The sequence below is a fragment of the Ricinus communis genome, chromosome 2 (assembly GCF_019578655.1).
Source record: "Ricinus communis isolate WT05 ecotype wild-type chromosome 2, ASM1957865v1, whole genome shotgun sequence".
Lineage (NCBI taxonomy): Eukaryota > Viridiplantae > Streptophyta > Magnoliopsida > Malpighiales > Euphorbiaceae > Ricinus > Ricinus communis.
The window spans coordinates 6,391,622-6,419,601 of record NC_063257.1 but is presented as its reverse complement, the minus strand read 5'-3'; the positions used below and the strand labels follow the sequence as shown (position 1 = coordinate 6,419,601).

Below are 27,980 nucleotides of genomic sequence, written 5' to 3'. Positions count from 1 at the left end.
CTGATTTATATAATTTCTTAATATTTATCTAATTATTTAAAAATTACATAAGCAAATTGTCGTTACAAATGAAGAGCTTACATAAAGTTTTATAACACTTTTATATTATATTTTTATCTCCTATTAAATCAATTCGCACTTTGAAGTCATAGAATATTGAGTTAAAATTATACAAAAAAATAGGAATCTATGGATGCGTCGGACAAAGTCATTATAGAAATGATGGGTGTACAAATATAAGCATAGAAAGTGATGAACAAATAGAAGCATTTGATTGATAGTCCATGTGTTTGGGTATCCATGTACAAAATGTACCATTCTGTTCTATACTAAATTTGGTGGCTTAAGAGCAGGAAGGATTATGAACCATCGGAAATGCTTTTGTTCCTATAGCTATACGTGGGGTGTGTCTGCCTGTGGCATTAAAGTCTTAAAAGTGCCATCCTAAAGTGGCAAACCCAACCCACTTAGAATCACAACTGGTTGTCACAAAGGAAGAGGATTCTCACGTGCTAGATACCTTTTAGTAATGAAAAATCACAATTTGAAGTCATCACTTCAGCTGCTGGAATCAGTTTTTTGTAATAAATAAAAAAAACCCATTCTCAAGTGACCAGTTCAGCTGTTGGAATTAGCTGTTAGCCGGTTGATTTCGACCAAATTTATTCGATAAAATAATAATTATTAGTTGGTCGTATACTCAATGAAATTTGAAACTATTGTGGATATGATAAGTTCATATTAGAAATTTCTAATTCGTGGATGATGATAATTTTATTTAAAAGATAAAACAACATTTGTTGATTTCTTTTCATGCATGAAATGGAAATTTAATTTAAAAACTTTAAATAATCAGTAGTTATTTCTCACTCGATAATTAGATTAAATCTATTTAATAAAATTTAAGAATCTACAATTAGTAGTTGATTCAACTACTGATTTTATTAGTTATATCTTGAGCTTCTAGTTCTTATTAATTGATAGTTAATTTTAGTTTTATTTGGACAATTTTATTCTTGTAAAAACTAAGTTGTAACAAAATAATTTAATTTAAAATAATTTTTTAAATTTATTATAAATAATAATTTATTTTAAAAAGGGTTAGCAGAGAAATGTCATTCTCAAAGGCAAAGCAGAAAAGAGCATGCAGGTAATTCAATTGTCCTCCCAAAGTTAGGGGCATCATTGTCACCCAATCTGAAATGTGTCACTCTCACCTCAACCCCCAGGTATGGTGACTAAACTCTAGACCCAACCAGCTTATAATACACCAAAATAACACCTAATTTCCTCCACTCAACTGATTGAAACAATTGCCCCTGCCAGCTGCTGCTTGCAAGTAGCACCTTAAGCTCTGATTTGATTTTGGATGTCTGTTTCCAAAACTTATATTAATCATTGAGTGGAGATATAATATCAATATAACTTGAATATATTATTTTCTCTTATCCCTCTTTTAAGACACAATATTTGATTGTCAAATTATTATTCCATTTCGATTCGACCTGAAAAATTAAAAATTAAACCATTTATTAATACGGGTTTGAAACCCTATTTTAAATTAATATGCTCAGGTTGTTGCATAGCAAGACTCAATTCTTTTTTTAAATTAGAGATTTGTTTTAAAAAAAATAAAAAAATGAGTCTTCCATTAGTAATTATTATTAAATATAATTTGTAACTCATAAATAAATTTGATTATATTCAATAAAATACATATTAATTTTGTATTTTTTCAAACTTTATTGATTGTGTTGACGGAACAATTGTATACAACTCATATCTCACCTGAGAAAGATATGAAAGACTATATAAAATACATAATTACGTAATTTACATAAGAAACTAGATTACTATATAAAAGATGTCATTAGCATATGCCCTTGACTTTAAACATATTTTTAATTGCATTTTCTGAGTTTTAATTTATATCACAAAATATTTTACAATTTAATTTACTAGTACTAAAATTCCTTTTGCCTGCATTTAGAAAAAAAAAATCTCATTGAGGATATTGCTATGACATCATAGTTTAACACAAATTTATTATTTTTATGAGTTTGAAAAATAAAAAATACAGGGAGTTTGTGATATAAATTAAAATTTAGGGATAGTAATTGGAAACACGCTTAACTTTAGGGACTATAGATAAACTTCGCCCCTACATTAACTGCTTTAACCGTTACTTGCGAGTGGTTCTGTATTAATTTTTCCGAAAATAGAAAGGCTCAAGCAGAATGGGCCGTACTTCTGTAATGTTTGTGTTCTACAACGACAGAATGAAAAACCCATGAAAGATCTGGGCTTCACCCTTAAGTAACCGCTCTAACGGTCATTTGAAGCTCTTCATTGATCTTTCCAACTGTGAGAGAAAAATGTGAAAGAAATGAGGCACTGGCCGTTTCCTATAGTAGAGGAAGAAGTAATAGTTTTTCAACTTTCCCTTTCCATAATCCCACCAATTATGCATCAAAATCAGCTATATCTGTTGAGATGAGGAGTCTCTCTCTTTCTTTCTCAATATTCTAAATTTAGCCTTTTCAAATCCACCCATTTCTCCCTGATCGTTTCTAACTAGTTCTTCGGTCTTTCTGGCGGCATTTCGTTTCTCTTCCTTAGCTACCTTTCCCTTTTCCTTTCACTCCTTAAAAACGCATATTCACTCTCAAAATTCTTTTCTTTGTTTCTTTAAATCTTATACATCACTGTGCTTTAGTTGACCATTTCATTCATATACACCCACACTGGCAAAAGAAGCCTTTTAACTTGATCTGATACGTGTCATTTGTAACTTTGACAGTATTGGGTTATTGAATTTGTTAATTTCTTGAATGGTTATTATTAAAGTTAGTGTTTTGGTTGGTGCGTGTGGTTATATAATAGAACAGAACTATGGCGTCGCCGGATCGAGCTCAGGAGCAACAGTTCCCTTGTAATATTACCTTTGATCAGTTAGGAAATGTAGGAAAGCTTTTGAGTACAATGAAGTTGGATGAGTTCTTGAAAAATGTGATTTCTGTGGAAGAAGCTCAGTTGTTGCAAAATGTTAATCCTTCTTCTTCATCTTCTTCTTCTTCCTCTTCCTCGGCTCGTCCTTTCTTTCTGGGAGACTTTGATTTGAATAATGGAATGTTGAGTAAGAAACCCGTCGATGATGCTTGGAAGGATATTGATAATCAAGAACATGTTAATGTCTTGGCTAACCAATCAATTCAGCAACGACTTGGAGAAACTTCACTGGAAGATTTCTTAGTTCGTGCTGGAGTGGTTAATATAGGGAATCAGAATGCTATGCTTGATCCTCATCAACCCATTATGGATATTAATTCAATGGTTGTGGTTTCACAACAGGAAGATTGGTTGCAGCTTCAGAGGACAGCTGTGCAGCAGGAGCAGCAACAGCAACAGCACCAGATGACAGTTTTGGATTCGGATTTTTATGTTTCGGAATCAGGTTACGAGAACCCAGTTGTTGATGTTGGATACGCAGATAATCAACTGGCTATAACCATGCCAATGCCAGCAATCTCAGCTACCTCTTCAGAGTCTCAGGCAGTTGCCGAAAAGAAACGTCGATATTCTGATGAGGTGATGGAGAAGACAATTGAGAGGAGGCAGAAGAGGATGATCAAGAATCGCGAGTCTGCTGCCAGATCACGAGCAAGAAAGCAGGTAAGAGTTTGTTGCAGGTCGATGACTTAGCTAGTCAAGTTTATCATTGATAAAATTTAGTTGGCATGTCCACAGGCTTACACTAATCAATTGGAGCATGAAGTATTTCAGTTGCAGAAAACAAATAGCTGGCTCAAGAAGCTAAAGGTACCACAATCAGTGATTTATCTCTGTTTGTTTCTTTTCTTGTGTAGTACTACATCAGCAAGCGTGATGATCTTATTTTGGCCACTAGATTATTTTAGAAGTTGGCAACTAGTTTTCTTATTTTGCATTTACTGTCATGGACTTAGCAGGAACAGGAAAGGCTACTATCTTCTAATCCAGTTGCTCCGCCCAGATACCAACTTCGGCGAACCAGCTCAGCTTCATTCTAACGTTTGTGAATATTTGAAAACATTAAAATTCTTGATTAAATTGAATTTGTTTTTATCTCTTTAATGATGTTAACAAACACTTGTTGCTCTGCTATGGATTTCTTTTTCTTTCTCCTATGGCCATATCACGAACTTTTACAGTCTAAGCTATTATTCCTTCGTTATGCAAATTCTGATTTGGAATTCTCCATTCACAAAGTTACTCGATGAATGCATATTTTCTTTTATTCTGTCCAATTGAGCTATTGCGAGTTGGGTAAACAAGGCAAGGCACTGTATTCATTTTCTTTTTCTCAGAGAAGGAGAAGGGCATTGAAGATGTAGCATGAATGGTCTTTAGTGAAATATATATAGAAAGGAGACCACTCTTCATGTACATCGCTTGTTGTGGGGTGGTTGGGTGTGGGGCGTGGGTGGGTTTAAGAGAAAAAAAATCAGCCAAACACATTCTGACTGATAATAGTGTATGGAATTAATGTCAAAAAGCTACTAAATCTCAAACTGAAGAAGCTTGAACTCTCTGAGAGATACCATTTACAACCTTTCTGTGAGAAATTCTCATTTCAAGCACAACAAAGATGCAGCACAAGTAAACGAACTATGGATATATGTGACGCAAAAGAGGTATAGAAGGCTTTATGGCTCCACAATGGAATAGAACTATGGACGACTGCAAAAATAATAAGAAACATGATTGTCTTGGTGTAAATAGTTATTTCATATAAAATGTGGAACTACAACTAAGATTAATCCCCCTGTACATAAAACTACAAGATCCCAAGGCATTTACTATTCAACCTAAACAGTTGTCTTCAATTTTGCTTCGAGTTGCTATACTGATGATTCCAAGAGAAACAAAATGAAGAAAAAGGGGAAGTTATTTAACACTAAGACTTCAGGTGGTATTCAAGTTCCAAAGATCATTTTATGCGGGTTTACAGAATCTACCTTGTAAATGAACAACCCTAGGTCCACTTTAATACCAACAATTTTGTGGAATGGTTGCCACTTTCTGGACCAGGACATATAAAAGCTTCCGATAAGCAACGCCCTACCTCTTTATCACATAAAGTTGTCTTCAATTAGCTTCTTTAGTTCCTCCAGTTTTTTGACAATCTTTGGATTCATTAGATCCCTAGCTTCTCTTATAAGAGTTCCTTCCTGACTGGAATGGTAAGCATCCACCACAGCCTTTATCCAGGTGTGTAGCTTCTCTGGGGTCCTACAATAAAAGCAATGCATTTTCTTATTTAAACAAATACAGTAGAGTCAACAAAGTTAAAGAAAGAAACAATTTTGAGATAAACTCGTGTTAGAAGGATCTAATCATTGCATAGGAAAATTCTACCCATCCATAGAGTTTTTGTTTTCCTTGAGCAGGATATATACTAAAGGCTTGAAACCTTAGCAATATACATTTGGGAGATTTGATATCATAATATGATGGTTAAAAACATGAAATTTTGTGTTAACTCAAAATGACAAATTTCTTTACATACGTGTATAGGCAGTCTACATCATTTCCTTCAATTTCTTCTCCTGGGGTAAAAGCATCTGTTAATGCACATAGTAGCTCCTCAGGATCCTCAATTTTAAGAAGATGCTTTACTATTCTAATGTCCTTCGGCACAAGTCTCTGAAGATTGCCCACAGCTGTCTTATATAGATGAAACAATATATCTTTTACCTGCAATACAGTAAAACAGATGATCTATGCTCTCAATTTTTCTGGTGGGGAGATGAGGGTGAAATAGTTCCAGGAAGCCATTGTGATAAATATTTTGTATAGAATTAATACAGGACTTATAAGGCTTTATAGCTCAAAGTTACATAATTATAATTGGCTCATTCTTTTGCATTATAGTTGGACAAGATAATAGATAGTCACAGATAAAGCATTTCATTTCGTCTCCTCTCCAAGATGCTGACAATGAAGGAAAACATCACAATGCTAAGGAATCATAGTTGCTTCATATGTTGATTACTTCACAAATTTCATGCACATCCATGAGATGACTAGACTTCCACTATTCTCCTTTATTCCTACTTTGTCCCAAAATAATCTCTTCCTTCTTCATGGAACTGTCCTAATCCATATGACCAAATTATTCTTTTCAAATAATAAAAAAAAGTGAAATTGGATGGAGATATCTCGTGCCATGTTACATAATGCACTTCTAGCTATCAGTTGAAACTATTTCTAGTACAAATGACATAGAAGAACTATATATACATCATAGCAAATTACGAAGAAACCATTTTTTGAGCCAACAATCATTTACCTCATCTTTTGTCATGTTGGACTCTTTAGCAGCAGACCATGCCTTTGTGATCATCAAAACCAGGGACGAATCAAGTTGATTTTTTGCAGCCAAATCATCTATCTTCCTGCACGCAGAATCCAAAGAAGGAGAATTGATAATATCTTGCAATTTCAACTCTGCAGCATGCAGTGCTTCCATGCTTTCTGTTGTACTATCATAGGCTTGTACAGCTGCGACACAGTCATTTCCAAGCTTTGCCAAGGCTTATCAAACACAAATAAGAGACATTATCAATTTCATACACAAACATCAAAAATTGGAATTCTAGTGCAATGTTTTTCTAGAAATGACGATATCCGGAAAGATAAAGGATTCATACAAATCCTTCATAGTAGCGTTTAAGTATATTAATATAATATTGTATCAAAACAAATTTACCAAAAGTACATTAACTGATGAGCATTACAGGTTCGACTACATAAAATGAACAGCTTTTCAAAGCCTATATGATATCTTTTTGTTTTTAAAGAAGACATGTAGTTTGAATTCAGTGCAAAGAATGGGAATCAAACTTTCTATATTAATGCAACGTACAATCTGTTATCTTCAGTAACAGATTGAGCTTAGCTACAAATGTTACTGTATTATCTTCAATAAGAAAGGAAAGCTGTTTATTTTCTAACTCAATTTCTACATTTATAGATCTGGCATTGACACACACAGAAGCATATATGATTTGGTGTAATGAGTGAAAACTTTGAAATGAATGCATTGATTATACTCCAAAATTTCCAATCATCATGATGCAGCCCATTTTCCAAATAATATTTGCACAAATGAGAAATCAATTAAAACATCATAAAAAAGGTGAGAAATCAGTCTCACCATTTTGCACAGTTGGGTTATCATGATATGATTGTGCAACAGTGAAAACATGCACAAAAAATTCTTTTGTAAAATCTTTACGACGCCTAGCAACAACTTCACTAATCTCTGAAGGGGCATTCTTGATCACTTCAAGAAGTTCATTATGTCTTTGCACATCTTCATCTATCTGTTGAGCAAAATATTACACGTTGATCCAAATTAACAAGTTAACAACAGCATCAACAACCACTCAAAATCAAATTCTATCAGTCATAAACTTCAAATGGTTACCTCTTTCAACTTCCTTGCAAACCTGAGCAACTTATGCTTAATTCCAGGATCATTTTCACTATCAGCTCGTTCCTGACATCGCGAATAAAAGTGAGGCCGAATATTATCCCATTCTTTACTAAAAGCAAGCAATCTTCTCCAATCAGCTGGTGTGTTCTTATCAACCATGAATACCCCAATTAGCTTATCACATACTCTAACCATTTTATCTTCATCAATACGACTATCGTTTTCATGACCAGTTCTTGCAATATAACTATCATCATTAATAGCCGTTGGATGAGATGAATCAGAATACATCAACGGCTCCTCTTTCCTATCACTAGATAGCTCAGTTGCACCCCCAACAGCACCTGCCACATAAGATTTCTTCCGCCTAGTTGCAATAACTGTTAACAGACACAAAGTACATAGCTTTAATCGATTTTTAATAGTAACCCGGTAGTAAAAATGGAAACTGGAAAGAAAAAAGATATAAGCTTTGTTAATCTCAAATAAAATACAGTTCATAGAAATAGAAAAGAGATAAAAAGAAAGACTTACTTTTGAATTTAGAAGAAAAATTAAGCTTTGGAGTTGTATACCTAAAGAAAGAAAGAGAAGGAGATTGAGCTCTAGAGACAATTGGAGATGTTAAAGCTAAAGAGCAACAGCTCTTGAAATTCACAGAAAACAATTCCATGGCAAAATAATTAGCTTCTTAACGTGATTACTACACTTCAAGAAATTAGGTTCCTACACAGAGAAAGGGGTTTAGAGATTTTTCTACAGAGAACACTACAAGGCTGGTCTGATTTTTTAGGAGGAGGTTTAAGCTTATGTGGCATTGTGTAAAACGATGCCGTCTCAAGCCAGTGAATGAAAGGAATAAAGGGCAAATTAGTCTTTTATTGAATTAACACTGAAAAATTTGAGCGCTAAATGAACGGTTCTAAAATTTCTCAGTCCACCATAAGAGCAGCTCCGCTAAAAAAGTCGAGAAATTTCTTTTCTCGCCCTGAAAATTTGCTCTGACCAGTAACAGGCAGTAACAAGGCAAATGCTAACATTAACGTGCCTTTCACTTAATACTAATTTCTTTCAACAACCTTCAATTCTACAATCCTCAGAGAAACCCAAAGTCGCTTCAAAAACAATAAGCACTAACCATACAACAAATACAGCAAATTTATTTTCTTTCTCTTGCAAGAATTATACTAACTCACTCTCCACTTCAAATTTATGTTATTCAACCAAATTTGATGCAAACTCAGATGCCGAGTTGTTGGATAAAGGATGGTCAACTCGTTTTACTGACCAGCGTTTGCTTGCACTTTGGCTTCGGTCTTGTTATAGAGTAAAGGATGTCAAAAGAATACATGCAGTTATTTTAAAGTCTTTGAGGAATTCGGTTATGTATGTAGATAATAATTTGATTAGCGTGTATGCGAGATTAGGAGAATTGATTGAGGCGCGCAAGGTGTTTGATCAAATGCATGAGCGATGTGTTGTTAGTTGGACTGCTATGATTAATGGGTATGTTAGTTTTGGTTTAGATGATGAAGCATTGAGGTTGTTCAGTGAGCTTATAGAGAATGGCGTTACCGCAAATAATAGGACTTTTGTGTGTATATTGAATGTATGCAGTAAAAGGTTGGACTTTGAGTTGGGGAGGCAAATACATGCTTGTGTTGTAAAGGGTAATTGGAGGAATTTGATTGTCGATAGTGCTATTGTTTCTTTTTATGCTCAATGTGGTGATTTGGAAAGCGCATTTTGTGCTTTTTTTCAGGTGAGGGAAAAGGATGTGGTTTGTTGGACAAGTGTGATTAGTGCTTGCTCTCAACAAGGGCGCGGAGAGGAGGCTTTTAGGATGTTTTCTCAAATGTTGGGTGAGGGTTTTTTGCCTAATGAGTTTACAGTATGTGCTATCTTAAAAGCTTGTGGAGAAAAGAAGGCACTGAAGTTTGGGAGACAGCTACATTGTGCCATAGTTAAGGGAATGTATAAGGACGATGTTTTTATAGGAACCTCTTTGGTGGATATGTATGCAAAATGTGGGGAGATGATAGATTCTAAGGAAGTGTTTGATGGAATGAGGAAAAGAAATACAGTTACATGGACTTCTATTATAGCAGGGTATGCTAGGAAGGGGCTTGGTGAGGAGGCCATACGTCTCTTTCGAGTGATGAAGAGACGGAAGATAATTTCTAACAACTTGACTGTTGTGAGCGTTCTCAGGGCCTGTGGCTCAATCTCAGCCTCACTTACAGGGCGAGAAGTTCATGCTCAAATTATCAAGAGTGGCATCCAATCAAATGTGTATTTAGGAAGCACCCTTGTGTGGTTCTACTGCAAGTGTGGGGAGTTCAATATTGCCTCAAAAGTCCTTCAACAAATGTCATTCAGGAATGTTGTCTCATGGACTGCCATGATTTCTGGTTATATAGGTCTTGGGTATGAGTTTGAAGCTCTTGAATTTTTGAAAGAAATGATGGATGAAGGCGTAGAACCAAATGAATTTACTTATTCATCAGCTTTGAAAGCTTGTGCTAATCTTGAATCTGTTCTGCAAGGAAAATTGATTCACTCCTTTGCCAATAAGACCCCTGCCTCATCTAATGTGTATGTAGGTAGCGCATTAATTTATATGTATTCCAAATGTGGATATTTATCGGATGCAATTCAAGTTTTCGATAGCATGCCAGAGCGGAATTTGATTTCTTGGAAGACAATGATACTGAGTTATGCAAGGAATGGACTCTGCCGAGAGGCTTTAAAACTCATGTATCGGATGCAAGCAGAAGGTATTGAGGTGGATGATTATATCTATGCTTCAGTCATGGGTTCCTGTGGAGATGTAGATAGGAAAGCAGAGTCTTCATCAGAGTATTGTCTGCAGTCTTGTTAATCTGCCTTCAGGTGTATGCATGGAGTTGTATATAGCAAAGAAATGGAAGCTCCTCTTGAAACTGCATCATAGTCTTGTGTTTTCCTATTAGCAGGAACTTAGTTTATAAAAGAAATAGCAAATTTAGCCAATTCTTAGTTTATAAATTGTATGTTTCTTGCTGGTAGTAATTCTTTGCAAATTAACCTGTAAGCACTCAGCAAGCAGTCTGTAAAAAGAGAAATTTATCCGCATTTTTGCGTAATATAAACAGATTAAAAGGGCCAATTTGCAAAACAGTTCAAATCGAGGGGTCTACTAAGAAATAAAACCAAAAAGGCTGTCCCAAAAGTCAAAAACTTAAAACTTACAACTCAAAACCCATCCGTTCCTTTTATAATCAGCCCACGAACTTCCCGCTTCTTCCTCTCTGAAATTTTTCTCCACATCATCTCATAACCATAAATTGTTTCACTTTCAGTTCTATTCAATCGAAATTCATTATTTAAATTTCAGTTTTCACGTAAATCTCCTCACATCTTTTTATTGTTCTCCATTTCACTGTCATTTCTCCACAATTTTCTATCTCTTTAGATCTGGTGTGTTATCTTTCGCTCTCTCTTTCTCTCGCTCTCTATCGGTCGATTATTTTCTTTTTCGTGTTTTTCTTGCAACCAAAAACCCTACTGTTGCTGTTATAATTTATTAGTTTCTTTCATATGAGATTTCAGTAGGTTGCTCTATTGTTTTTTAAACCAGAAGCAGTCATTTTCATTTTCTTTTCGGTTTTATTTTTAGAAAGAAAAGAGAAAAGAAAAATCAATCAAGAATTAGTCTTTACTAATCCAGTAATATTTCTTTAGTTGACCTAATTTGTTTTCAAATTTACACTTGAAAAATTCTATTATATTTTCCTGTTTTTATTTTCATTTGGTCAATTACGTTTTTTTTTTCTTTTTCTTTTATTCCTTTTGTGGCGTGCTGTTTCAGTCTCTTTCTTGATTTGTATTGCAAAATTTGCTTATACTTTGAAGCAAAAAGACGAAAGAAAAAGTGTTACATTTTGAACATTCTTGAAATAGGGCCAAAGAAAAGGTTCTACTTTTAACTTCTCTGCTTTATGAATCCTCAGTTATGTATCTTCAGTTATGTTCTTGCTTACTGAATTTTGGATTATCAAGCCATGTTGCTATAGTTATTACAGGATGCAAATTATCTTATTACTTGCTATATTTATTAACTGAAATTTGGTTATTCTTTCTAGTGTGACTAATTATACTAGTTTTGGATCTGTATATATGCTTTATCATTGTCGTTTAAGCTTGTATTTCATTTCTTCCAGGTTTCTAGTATTCCGTTGATCTTATTGGTGCAAGGGGAATTAGTATTTTCGAGCATGCTTTGTTGAGTTTTATTCAATAGTACATGTTGATGTCATTATGGAAAAGGACACATTAAGCATAACAAATGATTCTCCAACTTCTGTAGAATTAGGGCAATATGCAATTGATGTTCAGAAAAATGATCTAACAGTATCAGAAGAGACAGATGATGAGAAATTTACTGCTGCTGAAAATGTTGACAATATTAGTATCTCAGGATCCAAATTTCAAGGAGATAAGTTAGGTGATTTTGTTAAACATGATGAGATGAGCTACGGGAATAGGGTTATTGAGTCTAAATTTGAAGAAGGAAAGTTAAATGATGATATTCAACAAGTTGGTCTGGGTGACAAATTGGATGAGGGAATAAATTCTGATTGTAAACCTGACGAAGGAAAAACGCAAACTACAGGGGAAATACTTGGTCATAAGGAGGAGCAGAAGCCTAATGAAATGGAGGTTCCTGGAGAGGAAGCTAACAGGACTGTTACATCTTTGCAGTCTACAGATGCTGGTCCTGAAACTGAGGGATCTATGTGGCCTGAGAAGGCTATGGTTTTTAGGGACTTTGTCAAGAATAAAGGTGCAGTTGCTGTCACGAGTTTTCTGCGAATCCTCTCTGGGAGACGAGATGGAGTTGAGCAGTTTCCTGTTGATGAAGAGAAAGAGGCTTCAGATTCAGCTAAAGATAGAGAAGCTGCAGAAGTTTCTCAAAAGCCAGAAGATAGATCTGCATGGAATCCTCTTAGCTACATTATGACATCTCGTAATAGTGATACAGAAAACAGGGCTGAGCATGGGGTGGAAACCATTGAAGAATTGCGAGAACCTGTTGTCATGAAAGGAAGAATTATACTGTATACTAGGTTAGGATGTCAAAATTGTAAAGAGGTTAGATTGTTTTTGTACAATAAAAGGCTTAGATATGTCGAGATTAATATTGATGTATATCCTAGTAGAAAGCTGGAGCTAGAGAAGTTTACTGGGTCTTCTGCTGTGCCTAAGTTATTCTTTAATGAGGTTGTGATTGGAGGGTTGAGTGAGCTCATGGGGTTGGATGAATCTGGCAAACTTGAAGAGAAGATTGATTATCTGATTACTGAACCACCAGCTTATGAGGCTCCTCTACCGCCACTTTCTGGTGAAGATGATGTGTCGACCAGTGGGTCTTTTGATGAATTAGCTCTTATTGTGCGGAAAATGAAAGAATCCATAGTTGTTAAGGACCGTTTCTACAAAATGCGAAGGTTTGGCAGCTGCTTTCTAGGTTCAGATGCTGTAGATTTCTTGTCAGAAGACCAGTACTTGGAGAGGGTAGATGTATGTTATTTTTTCCTTTTGTTTTTGAGACATCTAGAATGACAGGACCTTTATAGTTACGTTGGGAGTAACAATATATTTTAGTCTCTCTGTTTGGTGTGTTTGATAAACTATAATCTGCTTTGCTCATTGTTTGTGTAGAGTTGATGCTTCTTTAGTATGCTTTGACTTTCTGTCTCTTTGGTTCTAATTTCCTTTCTAGTATCCAAAGTTCATCACAAATCTAAAATATGGGTGCGTCAGAACTTCTGATTTCTGACATTTCTGCTTATAGTTTTGCGAGCTTTGAATTTGAGGGTTAATTTTGATGTCTGAATTTTGAAAATAGATACTAGAATGAAAACATCTAGTCGGTTACTTCTGGTTCTAGAGTCGAGTCTAGCAAAAATTTCATCGCTTTCACAACTTGAGCTAGTTCTTATAAATTCTTACAGGTTTAAGTCTACTGGCCATAATTTAGAATTTTACTCCTGGTTTTGTAAATATTTTGATGGATGATCCCTTTGATTTCTTGCATAATGTGCATCATTTTTTATGGGGTACCAGGTATTTGTGCAGCTTTACACTGTCTGCTTGTAGTTTTGCATTTTCCCGCTCTAGCAGTGAAACTTGTTTGGGTTGTCTAGTGCTAGGTAGAAAACTTTTGTACTAGAGTAGTATTTGTTGATTTCAACAATTTTGTACTAGAGTAGTATTTGTAGTATTTGGATTCAAACACTTCCTTCGAATTTCCTGGCTTGTGATATTACACTTTAGTTTAGACTGGTCCAATTTTGATTTGTTGATTCTATTATTTCCTGAATTTCCTTTTGAATAAATAAGCCAGTTGTTACCTGAAATGAAATTTTAAAAGTAAATGTAATGACTGGACTCATGCATGTTCTAACATTATGTTTTCATCCTTACGTTTTTCCTTGCCCCTGTTTTTATGGAACAGGCTATTGAATTTGGACGAAAGCTTGCAAGCAAACTCTTCTTCCGACACGTTCTTGAGTGAGTTCCTAGAAATATTAAGTGGCTTCACATTTTGATTATGAAATTATGATACTTATTTGATATCTAAGTAATAGGTTTGTTTTCCTTTTGTGTTTTATGATTCCTGACACTGTAGTGAGAATCTATTCGAGGATGGTAACCACTTGTACTGGTTCTTGGATGATGATCCTACTGTGTCATCTCAATGTCACAACATTCCTAGGGGTATAATTGAGGCAAAGCCGAAACCTATAACAGAAATTGCGTCAAGGCTGAGATTCTTGTTTTATGCAATCAGTGAAGCCTACACATCAGAAGATGGAAAGCATATTGACTACAGAACCATTCATGGAAGCGAGGAATTTCATAGGTTTTGACGCTTTTTAGCTTTCTAAAATTGATTAACTTTTTGTTATTTCTTTTCTTTTTTTGTGCTGTTTTTTACTAAGATGTGTACGCAGATATTTGAGGATAATTCAAGAACTGCAGAGGGTAGAATTTCAAGATATACCAAGGGAAGAGAAGCTTTCTTTCTTCATCAATCTCTATAATATGATGGTGATTCATGCAATATTGGTTTTGGGTCATCCAGATGGAGCATTGGAACGAAAGAAGTTTTTTGGAGACTTCAAGTATGTTATTGGTGGGTGCTCATACTCACTTTCAGCTATTCAAAATGGCATTTTAAGGGGCAACCAACGACCACCATACGGTCTCATGAAGCCATTCAGTGGGAATGATAAACGTTGCAAGGTATGTGTAATTTTTCTTACCTCGACTATTGAAGTTAACCAGTCTAGTACTTTTCTTGATGTATGGTTTATATTCATGTTACATTTATAGATGGATGTTTGGTATTTGTCTTTTCTTTCCTGTTTGCCATTTTGCTTCTTTTTCTTTTTTTCCTCTCTCTCTCTGAGGCAGGCTGGATGTAAAAGGATGCAACAGCAGGTATTGGTTGCTGCTGGGTCTGTGAACTTAGAACAAATTCATGAAAAATTAAACTTTTAATCAAGTGTCATCCGTAATATGCAATGTTGAATGTAGCAATAGTTTCAAGGGAAAGAAACAGAAATCTAAGCTCTTTATGTCCTAAGTCATGTAAAGGCCATTGATATGAATATTGATTAATTCAGCAGTTGCTCATTCTGTTAGCAATAGCTGGTAGGAATAGCAGTTCAGGCTTAGCTTTTTCCTTGCTACATGAGTAGCAATTTTCAATATTTGGGCCTATGGTTGCCAAAAAAATACCTGGGCCTATGAGTGGCTAAATGGAGAACTTCTCCAGATGCAAAAAGAAAAAGGTTTAAAATCTCAGTTCTCTAATGCTCCATTTGTACTATTATCAGGCAGCTCTTCCCTACACAGAGCCTCTAGTTCACTTTGCACTTGTTAATGGTACACGATCTGGACCAGCACTTCAATGCTACTCACCTGGCAATGTAGATAAGGAGCTGATGGATGCAGCCCGTAATTTCTTAAGAGGCGGAGGACTTGTTGTCAATGTAAATGCCAAGGTTGCATATGTCAGCAAGATCCTTAAATGGTAAGTTCTGTTGTAGGATACCTTTGACTGTCGTCTCTGAATTACCATGTCCAAAGTGGGATATTGATGTAAATACTCTCCTCTCACACATATAGCAACACAAACACACAAGTGCATGTACGCACAGACAAGCATAAAATAAAGAATGGTGATGTTTAGGAGAATACAAGGTCTTAGCTTGACTTTGAGGCTGACATTCATTAACTCCTCTCAAATCTTCTAAATGTCTTGTTTAAGGTTCCTTTCCCATCTTCTGAAGCTCTAGAGTTTCAATTTGGCATTTATTCTCGAATAAATGAGCAGAACTGCTTTGCATTACATTATGATTATTATTATTATTTTGCTAAAACAAGTGGCCGAACTATATTTAGGTAAAGCACTCAAGTGCAAGAATGCAAGTCAGATTTTAAGTAAAACATCTTTTTTTGTCTTTAATAACCATTGTATTATTATTTTTGTTATTATATTTTATTTTCAAACTATCCAAGTATTGTTGTTGGTTAATGTTATCTATCTCCTTATTTGCACAGGTTTAGCATGGATTTTGGCAAGAATGAGGTAGAGGTACTCAAGCATGCATCAAACTATTTGGAGCCTGCCAATTCTGAAGCTTTGCTGGAGTTGCTTGCCCAAGGTCAATTGAAGGTGCAGTACCAGCCTTATGATTGGGGTTTGAACTTGTAGCCTTAGCTTTGGCTTCCTTGTACACTATATTCTATATAGATTGTTGCAACTTTCCTTATTTTACAAAAAATTTCAAGAGGGAACAACCTTGTTTTGAAAAAAGTAATAGAATACATGCTTGTTATTTAATTACTTCTGAGAAATTACAAAATTGCAAACATCTAGTAATAGTCTGATGTAGTGCTAGATGATTCCGTTGTTGCCTGCCAACGCAATGTATTTGTCTTTCCTTGTAAGACCGGTGCTCTCGAATCCTAGAGTTTTGGCAATCTCATTCTGCACATAATTGGCAACATCATATTTTGATGTTCCGCCTTCCATATGCATCTGGAAACTTGGTAACTTCTCAAGAATCTTGATTAAGTATATTGGTTGAGGATTGAGGAGGTGAAATACTGGATCTAAACATTTAAGTCCTGTAGCTGTTGATCCATAAAACATAGTGACATGCACATCTATAGCAACAGGAACTATCTCGTCGGCAAGCTCTGCAAATAATGGACTAAACCTCAGCAGGTAAGGTTCCCGGCAAGTTGTTCCTTCAGGGCAAACTACAAGATCACCCTGGCTTAGCACCTTGTTCATCTGTTTTCTGTCTTGTTCTCGGTCTCTCGTTAGTCGGACTGTTCTGATTGGGGATATAACCTCATTGAATCTGCTCATGCTGTAGGTGAGTGCAGTGACTGGCTTCATCAGAGAAAATGAGATATAGATAGGGTCTAGTAATGTTCTGTGGTTACAAGCATAGAGTACTTTTGTTGGTTTTTCTTCGTTTTTGGTAGAGATAAAGGGGCGTTTGGGTTTGGATATTACAGTAATTTTTCCAGTCAATGCAAGGATTGGAGAGGAAATCCTGAAAGGCAATAAAATGCCAAGAATCAGTCTGATAATGCAGAGGAAGAGGCCGATTGGAAGCCACATGAACATGGCAATTGTGGCAAAAGGAGTAGGCCTGAAAGCCAATCTACTGTCGTGGAATATTAATGGTTTTGGGTATCTTTCTCTTGGAAGGATTCGCCAATTTCTTTTCTCTGCTTCTGTCACTGAGTAAACTTCCTGTTGCAACATAGATTTATTATTCATCATTAGACTTAGTGAGCAAACAAAAAAATGAAGGTAGGTTTTATTTTTATTTTTTTCTGGAATAAACAGGTAAATGTTGAATGAAAGGAGTAAGTTGCAAGCGTCTCATTTAGGAATGTAGAATTAGAGTTGTAATTCAACTAACACAACCCAAACTTTGATTAGTTTAGGTTTGACTTGTTAATTATCAAAGTCAGCCCGTGCTAAATTACCGAGCTCATTGGAGTTTAATGACCCTCGGTGTTTATTTATAATGGTAGTCTTTATTTTAAAAAATATAATTTATATAATAAATAACATTTTAAAAAATATTTAAATATAATTGACTTTTAAATTTTTATATTTTATTTTATTTTATTTTTATTTCCATAAATATTAATGTTTTAATTTTTTTTATATAATTTTTATTATTATAAAAATAAAAATTACAATTACCAATTAATAAAATGTATAGAAATTTGCAGATAAAGATAAAATATATTCTTAAATCTTTTAACTTTTCAGTTATTTTATTGAGTTTTTAATTTAATTTTATTTTATTTAGCTCATGTATTTTTATTTTTATTTATATTGAGGACTTAATAATCTTTAATAATAATAAAAATAAAAGAGTTTAATCAAATATAAATGGACTTATTTCTGAAATAAATATAAATTATAACTCAAGCTTATTAATTATTTTATTAAAGATAAAATATTTATTACAAAAAATATAATCTATTTCCTAAAATTTGTAATTTTATTTTAAAAAATTATTATTAAAATATATTACTATTTCTAAAATTATTATAAATAATTATACATTAAACAATTAAATTACTGAAAATATATTTTATGAGCGACCTTACGAATATATTAATAAGCTGAAATTTGTCTAGATTGTGGTTAACTTATTTATAAAACTAGCCTCGTTAAATGAGCTAAAAGGAGCTTTCATCAATCCATTTCTGAGGATTTACGGAATCACCATTGTTGGATCCCTCAAGATACTGAATATGAGCCAGCATTCAAATTCATATTAGCTATAATAATATGAGCTAAAGTTGTATATGAAGATTATCAGTTGCGGAATCATCTCAGAAAATAATAAAATCATTTTTGAGAATGCATGCAATGCAAGTGAATGTGCGAGAGAAATTGAATCATCAAAACCTGACAGTGCCGAAGCAGTTGCGTATGAAGGGGCCTGTTGGAGGAGCAAGCAATACCAACAGTATAGCAGCCAATTTTATTCTTCTCTTCAATAAGAAACTCATTTAATCTACCCCAATAATCCATCTCTTTGCTCTCCATTAATCCAACATAATACCCATTTATCACCATCAACTCCCTACCCACAACACCCTCCACACCCATGTAATCTTTCAAGAACCCTTCAACCATAACCTTAGGCAACTTGCTCACTCCTATCTTTTTCTTCCCATAGTTCATCACTATATCAAATCCTTCCCACCCAACATCTCCAAGAAAGAACTTTGGCAGAACAGCATCCCTGACAACCCTGGACCTGTCTTTTCTAATCCCAAAGAAAGATATGAAAACCATTATATTTAACCCTAGGTCATTGCCATTGCCAAGAAAACAAACAAAGGGGTAAAAAAGAAGCAAAACGAGAGCTCTGAACAGTCCTCCAGCTTCAAATGCAACAAGCACGAAGTAAGGAAATAAGGAAGGTGATTTCAGCAATGTGGACTCAACATCAAAAACCAACAATGTCTGTTTTTGTGAAAGATGATCTGCTAATGGGCTCTTGACAAAATAGTACTGTTGCTGCTGCTGCTCCTGCTTTTGAAATTTTGAATGGGAATCGTTGCTGATCTTTGATTCTTGCCAGAGTCCTAGTCTTCTAAGTAGGATTATGGATAAGGACAATATAGTTTTCACAAGGAATAGCTTCCAAAAGCTAGCCATCTGTTGAGGGTTTCTATTTACTCAAAAGAACACTTAAATAAAGGAAGGTGATACTTGTCACGGAGCGGGCCTTTAAAAGCTTATAGTTATTGCATGGTAGTTATAAGATATTAGGAATACTGGTATATATATATTAGGAACAAATATAAATAAAAAATACTATGTAGTTTTTTTTTTTAAATAAATAAACGTATGTAGTTATAAATTGTGATAAAAAAGATATCTTACCGTTATAAGTTTCAATTTGTAGGAATTCAATTACCTTCACTGTGATGAGTCATTATTATTATGTTGTGCGTGTTTAATAACATGAAATTGGAGCTTAACAACTCATAATTTTATTATTTGACCATTAAATCGCAGTTTAAGAAGTCATTGATTCGATGAGATTATGTCAAATCAATAACATTTTACGTTATTAAGCTCTAAATTTAAATTATCAAATACAAAAAATATAATAGTGATGGTTGATCGAAGTATAAATGACTAAATCCGTGTTGATCGATATTTTTTATAATAAAATATTTTTTTATCATAATTTTTAATTACATGCCATTTTTATCTAAACAAAAATCTCATATTAAAAATTATCAAATAGTAAAATTATAAAATAATTTTTTATATTTATCTCTATATATTTTATACATGTGATATGGTAAAGGCATAGTAGGTAAAATATATATTCTTCCTCTTCTTGTTCGACTAGATTTAAGACGTATTTATGCTTTATTTTTTAAGAATAAAAAAGAAATCCAATCTCATTTTCCATCTTCCTTCTCATGAGACGAGAACAAAAATAGTATAGTAATTGAATAGAAAAGCGCAATCCCATCTCCCCATCAATTTGATAGAGAAAAAAATAAAATAAAAGTGTTGCCTATAAATTAAGCTTTAAATCGGAAAAATATTTATCTAATATCTTCTCAAATTTTAAAATTTTGCATTAGGTAAATAGAGTAGAATCTTTTCTACTAATTAAAAAGAAAAATAAAACTTTTATGTAATATCTTCTTAAATTCTAAAATTGAGTCAAGTTTTTTCTACTATTATAAGATAAAAAATATCAAACAAACCAACAAGTACAATCAAAACTCCATTCTTGAACTTAAAAATAATTTGACAATTAAATAGAAAAATGATATTAAACCAATATAATTTCCCTGATCATAAATTAGAATAACGGAGCCGTGTTTGTTGAATGAGCGCAATAACAAATGTTTTTAATTTTATTTTTAGGTGAGAGATTTCGAGTTCGAATTCTTTTTTCTACGTTAGGTTTTATAAAGCGATTGACTTTTTAATAAATAAATAAATAATAATCCAATAATTTCAACTTGGGACAACAAATATTTTCTTTGAATAAATTTGTTTAGATAAAAGTCTTTTCGGCCATCATTTTTATTTTATTTTTATTTTCCTTTTCACTTGAGAATCAAACATTAAAGATTAGTCTTAATCTATTCTTATTAGGAATAGATATTAATTACTCTATATCTGTTAATTAATCTCATTGCTAAGAATAATATATTTTGGAAATCATTATATATATAACAGCACCAGATGTGGCTGCCATGAGTTCTGTTTCCTTGATATCTACTTACTAACTGAACAATAAATTTATACACCTAAAAGAAGTTCATTTAGTTGGGAAGATGGTTGGTGTTAATATTTCTTATAGTTCTCTTCCAAAAATCATTATTAGTTTGTTTTTTGAAATCATAGTATTTTATTTTAATTTTCTGCTTATGAGGTGGAAAATTTCAAAATTTATTATTGGATTATATAATTACTTTTTATTTTAATATTGTCCCTTAAGTAATTTATAATATTTTAAAAATTATTTTTAATTTTAAATAAAATTTTATTGACACTTGAAACTCAAAAACCTAGCTCAAGTGGCTAGAATATTTACTCTTGAGAGGTAGATGTCTTGAGTTCAAATTCTCACCTTTGCACTAATTATATCATGTCGTGTATGACCAGGTTTTTTATATATTAAAAAAATAAAATTTTATTATTTTATATTCGATCAAAATAATATAATATTCAAAATGTATTCATAATTTTAAATTTATAAATTCTAAAATTACTCAATCAATCCAGAGGAGTTTTAAATTTTATGATACATGGTCTCTAATGTCTCCTCTGTCTCTCTGCAATTCTTCTGTCTGGTTATGATCTAATGGTATACATCATCCAAAGAAGGAAATAATATAGAGATACCCTCTAAATTTTATTAATATGTAATTCAGTTTTAGACAATTTTATGTCTTTAATATTAATATAATTAATATACTAAATAGTAATTTAATTTTCTAATTCAAATAATGATTCTAATCTTAAAAATGTTAAAATATTAACTATATTTTAAAATTATTTTTAAAATATGATTAGTAGTATTAGAAATTTCTTTAAGAAAAACTTTAAATTATTTGATTTGATATATTATTACTAATTAATTATAATTTTTATTAAATTTTATACCTATATTTATTTTGTAAAATAATAGAGTGCAGTGTCATCATTTTGAATTAGGAAAATTAGTTATAATTACATGATAGCAACAATTTAGGAATATTTGCTATGATAATACGATAGTAACATTTACGAATAGAGTAGTAGTAATTAATTATTGGTACACGTAAATGGTTTTATTGCAATTATGGTATTTCTTTTTATCATTAATTTGTCATCCACTGACATTATTTAATTTCAAATTTAGAACAATTTCTATTCTACTGAAAAAAAATTAAAACCTCATTACCCAATGGCCGGTTATTTGATAAAACATTGAAATGACATATAACTATTGTAATTGAAAATATGTTTTTATTCGGAGAATACAACATAGGCTTAAATAGAATTATAGTATCAAGGATTGATAATATGATTATTAATAAAAAAGGTCAAATTATATAATACTGTTAAGAGATTTTTAATTGATACGTAATAGTTATTGTTTTTCTGATTGCTAAATCGGCACTTATTGACAGCATTGCAGGACTTGATCGTTATTTTTTAACAATTATATTTACGTGATTAAAATAACAAAATAAAAACCACATATGTAAAAATTTAATAAAAATATATATATATATATTTTTTTTATAAAATTTTGTTTTTTGAATGTATTTGATTGTTTAGTTGATTGACATTTAATTTTGCTCTTTTCAGCCATAAATTTGCAACTGTTTTTGTATTGACGTGGAGAGTTTCAAGAGAAACAGAACGTGGCTGTAGGTAATCTGTCATTGTTTATCTTAATTAATGAAAGAAATTATTAATCTTGGACGGCAATATGAAGCCAAAAAAATTCGGATCAAGTTTTCCTTCTGCATGCCAATCTGTTTTAGAACTTTTGCTACTCTCTCTGGAAACACCTAAAGATAGAAGGTGAAGAAGATGACAGGCCTGCCAATCATCACTCAACTCAAGCCAGAACCCATCAATTTGTAACAATGTTACAGCAATGGTCACCACTCTAAATATCATATCACTGAGCCCAAACTCAATTAATCCTTAAGCTATATGCCATCGTTCCAAAGCATATCCACCTCAAGTTTTACCATCTTCATGCTCCTACGGTTACATTTATTAGTCATACATAATTGGCTTATATATACTATTATTTAATTATGAGAAAGGGGAAATGGGAGGTTCAAATCACAGCCTCCCACTCAAATTCCATAGAGCTCTGTCACTAAGCTAAAGGCCTAGCGATAATTGGCTTATATGAATCAAACATCTTCTGAATTATTTCTTTGTTGCCTACAAGGATCATATATTTATCCTTCCTTGTACAGCTAGTGCACCTGAACCCTAAAGCCCTTGGCAATATTGTTTTGAATATGACTAGCAAATTTCAAAGCCTTGGCAGTATGTAGAGTTGATAAGTTAGAAAATGAAATAACAAGTTTAAAATTTTAAGTTCACTGGCTGTTGATCCATAGAACATAATTGGTTGAACCTCAAATAGGGTTCCCTGCAAGTTATTCCTTCAGGATTAGATTAAAATTTTCCAAATCTTCAAAGTCAAGGCTACCGTCTCTCTTATTATGACACAAATATTTCCGGGCTATCCAATGGATTTTCCCATCCTCATTAGACTGTCCCCACCAAAATTGCACCAGTTTTCTACTAAAATCTTTGCAAACAGTAGTGAGGGATCTTGAAGCAAGACAATTTGTCTATTGGTGTGGCAGTAGCAATAGCTTTGATGAGAACATTTTTGGCCCCCATGAGTTAGAAGTTTACCCTTCTAACCCACTAGCATAGCAAACACTTTCTTCATTAATTCACTGAGAGTCTGGCGCTTTGACTTTGAAAGAATAGAAGACAGCCCCAAATATTTATCTTAATCCTCAATATGAGTAATTTGGAGTTGATGAGCAATCTGATTTCTGAGGCATAGGTGTTTTTGCTGAAAATTAAAGAAGACTTGCTGAGGTTAACATGTTGGCCACTAACCTCACAATACTCGTTCAAAACCCCCTTCACTTAAGTGTAAGTAAACATTCAAAAGACACCTTTGTGAGCTTTAGGCATTTGTTCTCTAGAGAATCTAGTTTAATCCACTCAAAAAATACAATTTTTTTCATATTGTAATTTTATCCCCATATAGTGACAATTGATATATCTCCCTGTAGCAATCAAATGCTGAACCAGATGAATTTAATTTTTTTTTTCTTAACATGCTTCGTTCGTTATCATTTTCAGTAATTGCTTACACTAGTCTCTAAGGCACAGTGCACTATATATATATAGAAATATTTATGAAAGAAAGCTAATGCTTTTAGGTCTTCCATGTGTGATGAACATAAGAGGAAGGAGGCCTAGCACTTACATCAATGAAATTACGGAGAAGCAGATGCGTTGCCAAGTTCCTGAGGTCTAGAAAATCTTGTTTTCTCATGTTCCTTAAACGCACAAGCAACCAAAAATGATGCATGCAATGCAAATGTAGCAACAGCCCGTGATAATACTAACTAAAAACACTCATCCCATGTCAAATGTAAGCCTAATATCGGTCTGGAGATGATGCAATTACAAACTACCATTTTGTAATACTTGCGCTCAAACCGACTTTCAATAGCCCTGTAAATCAGAGTCCAACCACTAAAATCTGTATGGAAAACTACACTGAATCCACATGGATAGAATTTTCACTTGCTCTTTAAATTGAAATTTGAAACAAGCTCAAAGATGATTTCACATTTATTTGCACTAAAAGTAAACACAAGACATCAGATTGATAAACTAACTTGACCATAGATTTCTCACAGTATTCCTCCCTAGGGAATATTTAGGGTCAGCAATTAAGAGATCCTATAAAAGGTGTAACATAATGAAATAATTACTCAACAGTTTCGGCTCTTAGCGGTTAATAACCAAAAATAAGATAATATTCATGCAATCACTAAATTTGGATCTCAGTAAGAGTTTGATTACTCATGCAAATTGAAGTGTGTACTTTTGCCATAGAAAAGGGCTTTCTTATACTAAAGTAGTGTTACCTTCCTTTCTTTGGAAATTTAACTCTAGCTCATGAAAACTTCTGTAGAGAAATGAATGCATTTGTTACAAAGAAGGATGTAATGAAATTGTGTGATGGATAACAAATCATTGTACCTAGTATCCAAACAAAATCAAAATCAGGCCATCTCCAGATAGTAGACACCACCCTGCCAATTGAACTCCTTCCCCATCTGGCAGGTCCAGCATATGAAAAATTGATTGACAACTATATGGTACAGTGCACATGTAATTCAGAATTGACCAATTCAACTCAAACTTTCACATAAAGCTTCTGCTTTAACAGGAACAGCATATAGTTCCTTGGTAAGCTAAGAAGCAACAATTTATTCTGCCCTCGCTGCCAGCACCACTAGCGAATCAAGTTCCTTCACAACATACATCAAAATCAAAAGTGCAGCGAGGCTGTTGTAGCTTGCTCCAAACATATAGACCAACTTTTTTACAAGAAAAAATCAGCCATCCTATGCGAATACAATCATCTCTCCTTGATATGCAGCTACTCCTTCACGAAGTTTTCTCAAGAATGACACACCAGTTCGATTTGTCAAAAAATCGATCAACTACTACTGCATTTTTCATGCCAGTTACTAACCTGAAATAAATCATATAAGACGAGCACTTGTCAAAGAAGATTAATTAATTGAATAAACCTTAAACTGTTTCAGAAAAGAAATGAAGGGAGTGAGGGTGCTGGGGGGAGATTTTAAACAAAAAGCATGATATTTGCAAAACTAATCAGACCAACTTGATATTAATCTAAATGGCTTAAAGATCACACACTGCAATGTAAAAATTAGAAGATAATAACAAAAAATCTTTGATAAAAAACATTTATGAAAATAACAGAACATGCATATTACCTTTCAAGTTCACCTTCGCTGAAGACATGGTAGTATCTGTTATACACAACAGCGCCCTTTTTATCATCTTTTTTCGCCAGGCCGCTTGCCAGGGCGCAAGCAGACGCACCACTGACTTCAGCACGATGATATGGTAAATGCCAAGGAACAAAATATTCCTGCTGATTTTTTGCATTTTTTTCATCTTTAAAAACTGAATTATGTTCAGTTTGAGATATTGAATCCATAGTTTTCATAAATTCCTCATCTGCATTCTTCTCGGAATCTTGTATAAGCTCTTTAGAATTATTCTCCTCTGTTTCTGGGATGCTTTCCAAAGTGAAGGATGAAGGGCTTCGAACACGAGGACTACCAGGTCCTATCCATTCTTCTACATATTTTTGGGATAGAGGAGTCCATTTAGCAACCAATGATCCATCTTCCTGTTCTACAGCCCAAACAGTTATAAGTACCAGTCCACCCTTTTTGACAACTCGGACTAATTCTTCAATTGCCTTCTTCCTCCTATTCTCTGTACTTAAGTGATGTAGTACAGCGATGGAAATTGCAGCATCACTAAAACCAGTTCTGTAGGGAAGATTTACTGCATCTCCAACCAGAACTTCATGTCCTCTATCTGCACAAATTTTGATAAGTGGTGCGCTTATATCACATCCTATAAAGTAGCAATCAGGATTTAAGCCCAAGTATTTTCCATTTCCACATCCAGCATCCAATATGAGAGACCCTGAAGGCAAAGAATTCAGAAAGGTTGCAACTTTTGGCCACTTGGCAAACCTAGTGGAACTAAAATGAGGTGCAATAGCATCATAAACATGATGGACATACTTCTTTTCAATTTCAGGGGTAGATTGCACACTTGAGGATGAGCACACCTGCTTTTCATCTGCTGACAAAGATAGTTGAATCTGAGATTCTCCATCAGAAGCAACATTAGACAAGCCAGAAGGACCTTTCACTTTGATTTCTCTCATAGCTCTGAAAATTCCAAAAAGGCAGACCCTGCCAATTACAATAATGGGTCGAGCAAAGGCCTGCCGATAGGTTTCACTGAATCTACTTGCTCTTAGAACATCAAAGATCATCAGCTTGAAGCAGACATTCTAATGAGAAATAATCTTGTGCGAGGCCGAAAAACTTGAGGTTTAGATTGTGCTGGCACAAAAATGAAACTAATATGACATGTGGAAAACAGCTTTCCTTATAAAAAGATCTCATCTCATAATAAAAACCCAATAACAAAATAGAAAATTTGGAAGATAAGGTGAAGTGGGAAGACTTTATCATACTTATCACAAATCAACAGGAAAGGGTACCTGTGTATCAGTGATCTAGTTATCCTAATCAAATCAAAACAGCATACATACAAAGTTGAAAGACTAACATAAGAGACGGCATCTTTACGCTGCCATATCCCTTGTTAGTCCTCATATCAGCTCAGAAAATTATGATAAATGCAATGAGGACAACACTATTAAATTTAAAATCTTTCAATAATTTTATTTATGTGGAGAACAGCTCAGTCAGCAACCTACGCAAACTAAACACACTTCCTACAAACTAAGGCAATACATCACTAATTTGAATGATCCCTAAAAACTGATGGTCAATCACTAAGTACAATTCCTATAAATGGAAAATTGGGGATCCAATCCAACAGCAGAAATGCCATAATATATTAATTCAAATTTAAATTATCAACACAATTCAGTCTGCAACTATAAGATCATCTTCCCAATTAAGCTAACAAGCTGATTTAAATTTAAATTATTTGCTAAATGAATAAAAGGATGCATATAACACAAAAATCAAAAATTATAACTTCACAGATGGAATTACCATGAATACGTAAGGAACTTACCCAATTGAACAGAAATAGCGTTTCTTTATGAGTATTCAAGTAGTGGTTAGAATACAGAGTCAATATTAGGGTTAGGGTTTTACGAGAGGGAGATAAAATTAAAAAAACAAATGATAATAAGCGATCAGTTCTATGATAAAGACACTGAGCTCGTTCCCCATTGGCTACCACAAGTTATCACTCTTATGACTTGATGGCCTAAGGGCCTTACAGCTTGCCCAAGCCTGGTCTCATTGTAGCCCAAGGGTTCCAATTTCCAACTCAGTTTTTTACTTTTCCTTTAAAAAAAAAAAAAATCAGGCCAATTAAATTAGAAATTAATTATCTGTGTTCACTGTATATTGTACGGTTTCTATTGTTATAAAAACAACACTTTTCATCCTTATGAAAAACATAATTTGAAGAATAAAAATGATTTATGATAGGCCTAATTACTAATGATTTATAATACTTCGGCATTAAAAGTAAAACGAACTTTAAAAG

General features: G+C 33.5%; 6 protein-coding genes across 10 annotated transcripts; 3 read left to right on the top strand and 3 right to left on the bottom strand.

Annotated features, from left to right (window-relative positions):
• Positions 1–2,232: 2,232 nt before the first annotated feature.
• Positions 2,233–4,161, top strand: LOC8263004 (ABSCISIC ACID-INSENSITIVE 5-like protein 3). 4 transcript variants are annotated; one of them, XM_048370617.1, is made up of 3 exons: positions 2,233–3,672; positions 3,733–3,819; positions 3,966–4,161. In XM_048370617.1, exons 1-3 carry the CDS (start codon positions 2,893–2,895, stop codon positions 4,047–4,049), a joined length of 951 nt encoding a protein of 316 aa, XP_048226574.1. In that variant the 5' UTR covers positions 2,233–2,892; the 3' UTR covers positions 4,050–4,161. The 4 variants fall into 4 exon arrangements, with proteins under 4 accessions (XP_048226574.1, XP_048226575.1, XP_015571509.2 ...); XM_048370618.1 differs by having other exon boundaries at positions 2,234–3,672; positions 3,969–4,161; XM_015716023.3 differs by having other exon boundaries at positions 2,238–3,672; positions 3,748–3,819.
• A 587-nt stretch (positions 4,162–4,748) lies between these two features.
• On the bottom strand, positions 4,749–8,281 carry LOC8263005 (uncharacterized protein At4g37920). Its single transcript, XM_015716022.3, has 6 exons — positions 8,015–8,281; positions 7,472–7,860; positions 7,199–7,367; positions 6,332–6,576; positions 5,549–5,736; positions 4,749–5,271 (listed from the first exon to the last, which is right to left on the bottom strand). Exons 1-6 carry the CDS (start codon positions 8,151–8,153, stop codon positions 5,112–5,114), a joined length of 1,290 nt encoding a protein of 429 aa, XP_015571508.1. The 5' UTR covers positions 8,154–8,281; the 3' UTR covers positions 4,749–5,111.
• Positions 8,282–8,492: 211 nt separating this feature from the next.
• Positions 8,493–10,628, top strand: LOC8263006 (pentatricopeptide repeat-containing protein At4g18520, chloroplastic; the record flags this gene model as incomplete). Its single annotated transcript, XM_002513809.4, has 1 exon — positions 8,493–10,628. A coding segment is annotated over one exon (1,869 nt), but the record flags the coding sequence as incomplete, so codon positions are not given.
• A 129-nt stretch (positions 10,629–10,757) lies between these two features.
• LOC8263007 lies at positions 10,758–16,376 on the top strand. 2 transcript variants are annotated; one of them, XM_015716020.3, is made up of 7 exons: positions 10,758–10,939; positions 11,683–13,042; positions 13,980–14,035; positions 14,154–14,387; positions 14,479–14,770; positions 15,367–15,563; positions 16,094–16,376. In XM_015716020.3, the coding sequence occupies exons 2-7, from the start codon at positions 11,780–11,782 to the stop codon at positions 16,245–16,247; spliced, it is 2,196 nt and encodes a 731-aa protein (XP_015571506.1). In that variant the 5' UTR covers positions 10,758–10,939; positions 11,683–11,779; the 3' UTR covers positions 16,248–16,376. The 2 variants fall into 2 exon arrangements, with proteins under 2 accessions (XP_015571506.1, XP_015571504.1); XM_015716018.3 differs by having other exon boundaries at positions 10,758–11,435.
• LOC8263008 (probable glycerol-3-phosphate acyltransferase 3) lies at positions 16,306–19,337 on the bottom strand. Its single transcript, XM_002513811.4, has 2 exons — positions 18,483–19,337; positions 16,306–17,303 (listed from the first exon to the last, which is right to left on the bottom strand). The coding sequence occupies exons 1-2, from the start codon at positions 19,239–19,241 to the stop codon at positions 16,431–16,433; spliced, it is 1,632 nt and encodes a 543-aa protein (XP_002513857.1). The 5' UTR covers positions 19,242–19,337; the 3' UTR covers positions 16,306–16,430.
• A 5,461-nt stretch (positions 19,338–24,798) lies between these two features.
• On the bottom strand, positions 24,799–27,647 carry LOC8263009 (tRNA (carboxymethyluridine(34)-5-O)-methyltransferase). Its single transcript, XM_002513812.4, has 3 exons — positions 27,498–27,647; positions 25,637–26,791; positions 24,799–25,368 (listed from the first exon to the last, which is right to left on the bottom strand). The coding sequence occupies exons 2-3, from the start codon at positions 26,719–26,721 to the stop codon at positions 25,281–25,283; spliced, it is 1,173 nt and encodes a 390-aa protein (XP_002513858.1). The 5' UTR covers positions 26,722–26,791; positions 27,498–27,647; the 3' UTR covers positions 24,799–25,280.
• Positions 27,648–27,980: the final 333 nt, after the last annotated feature.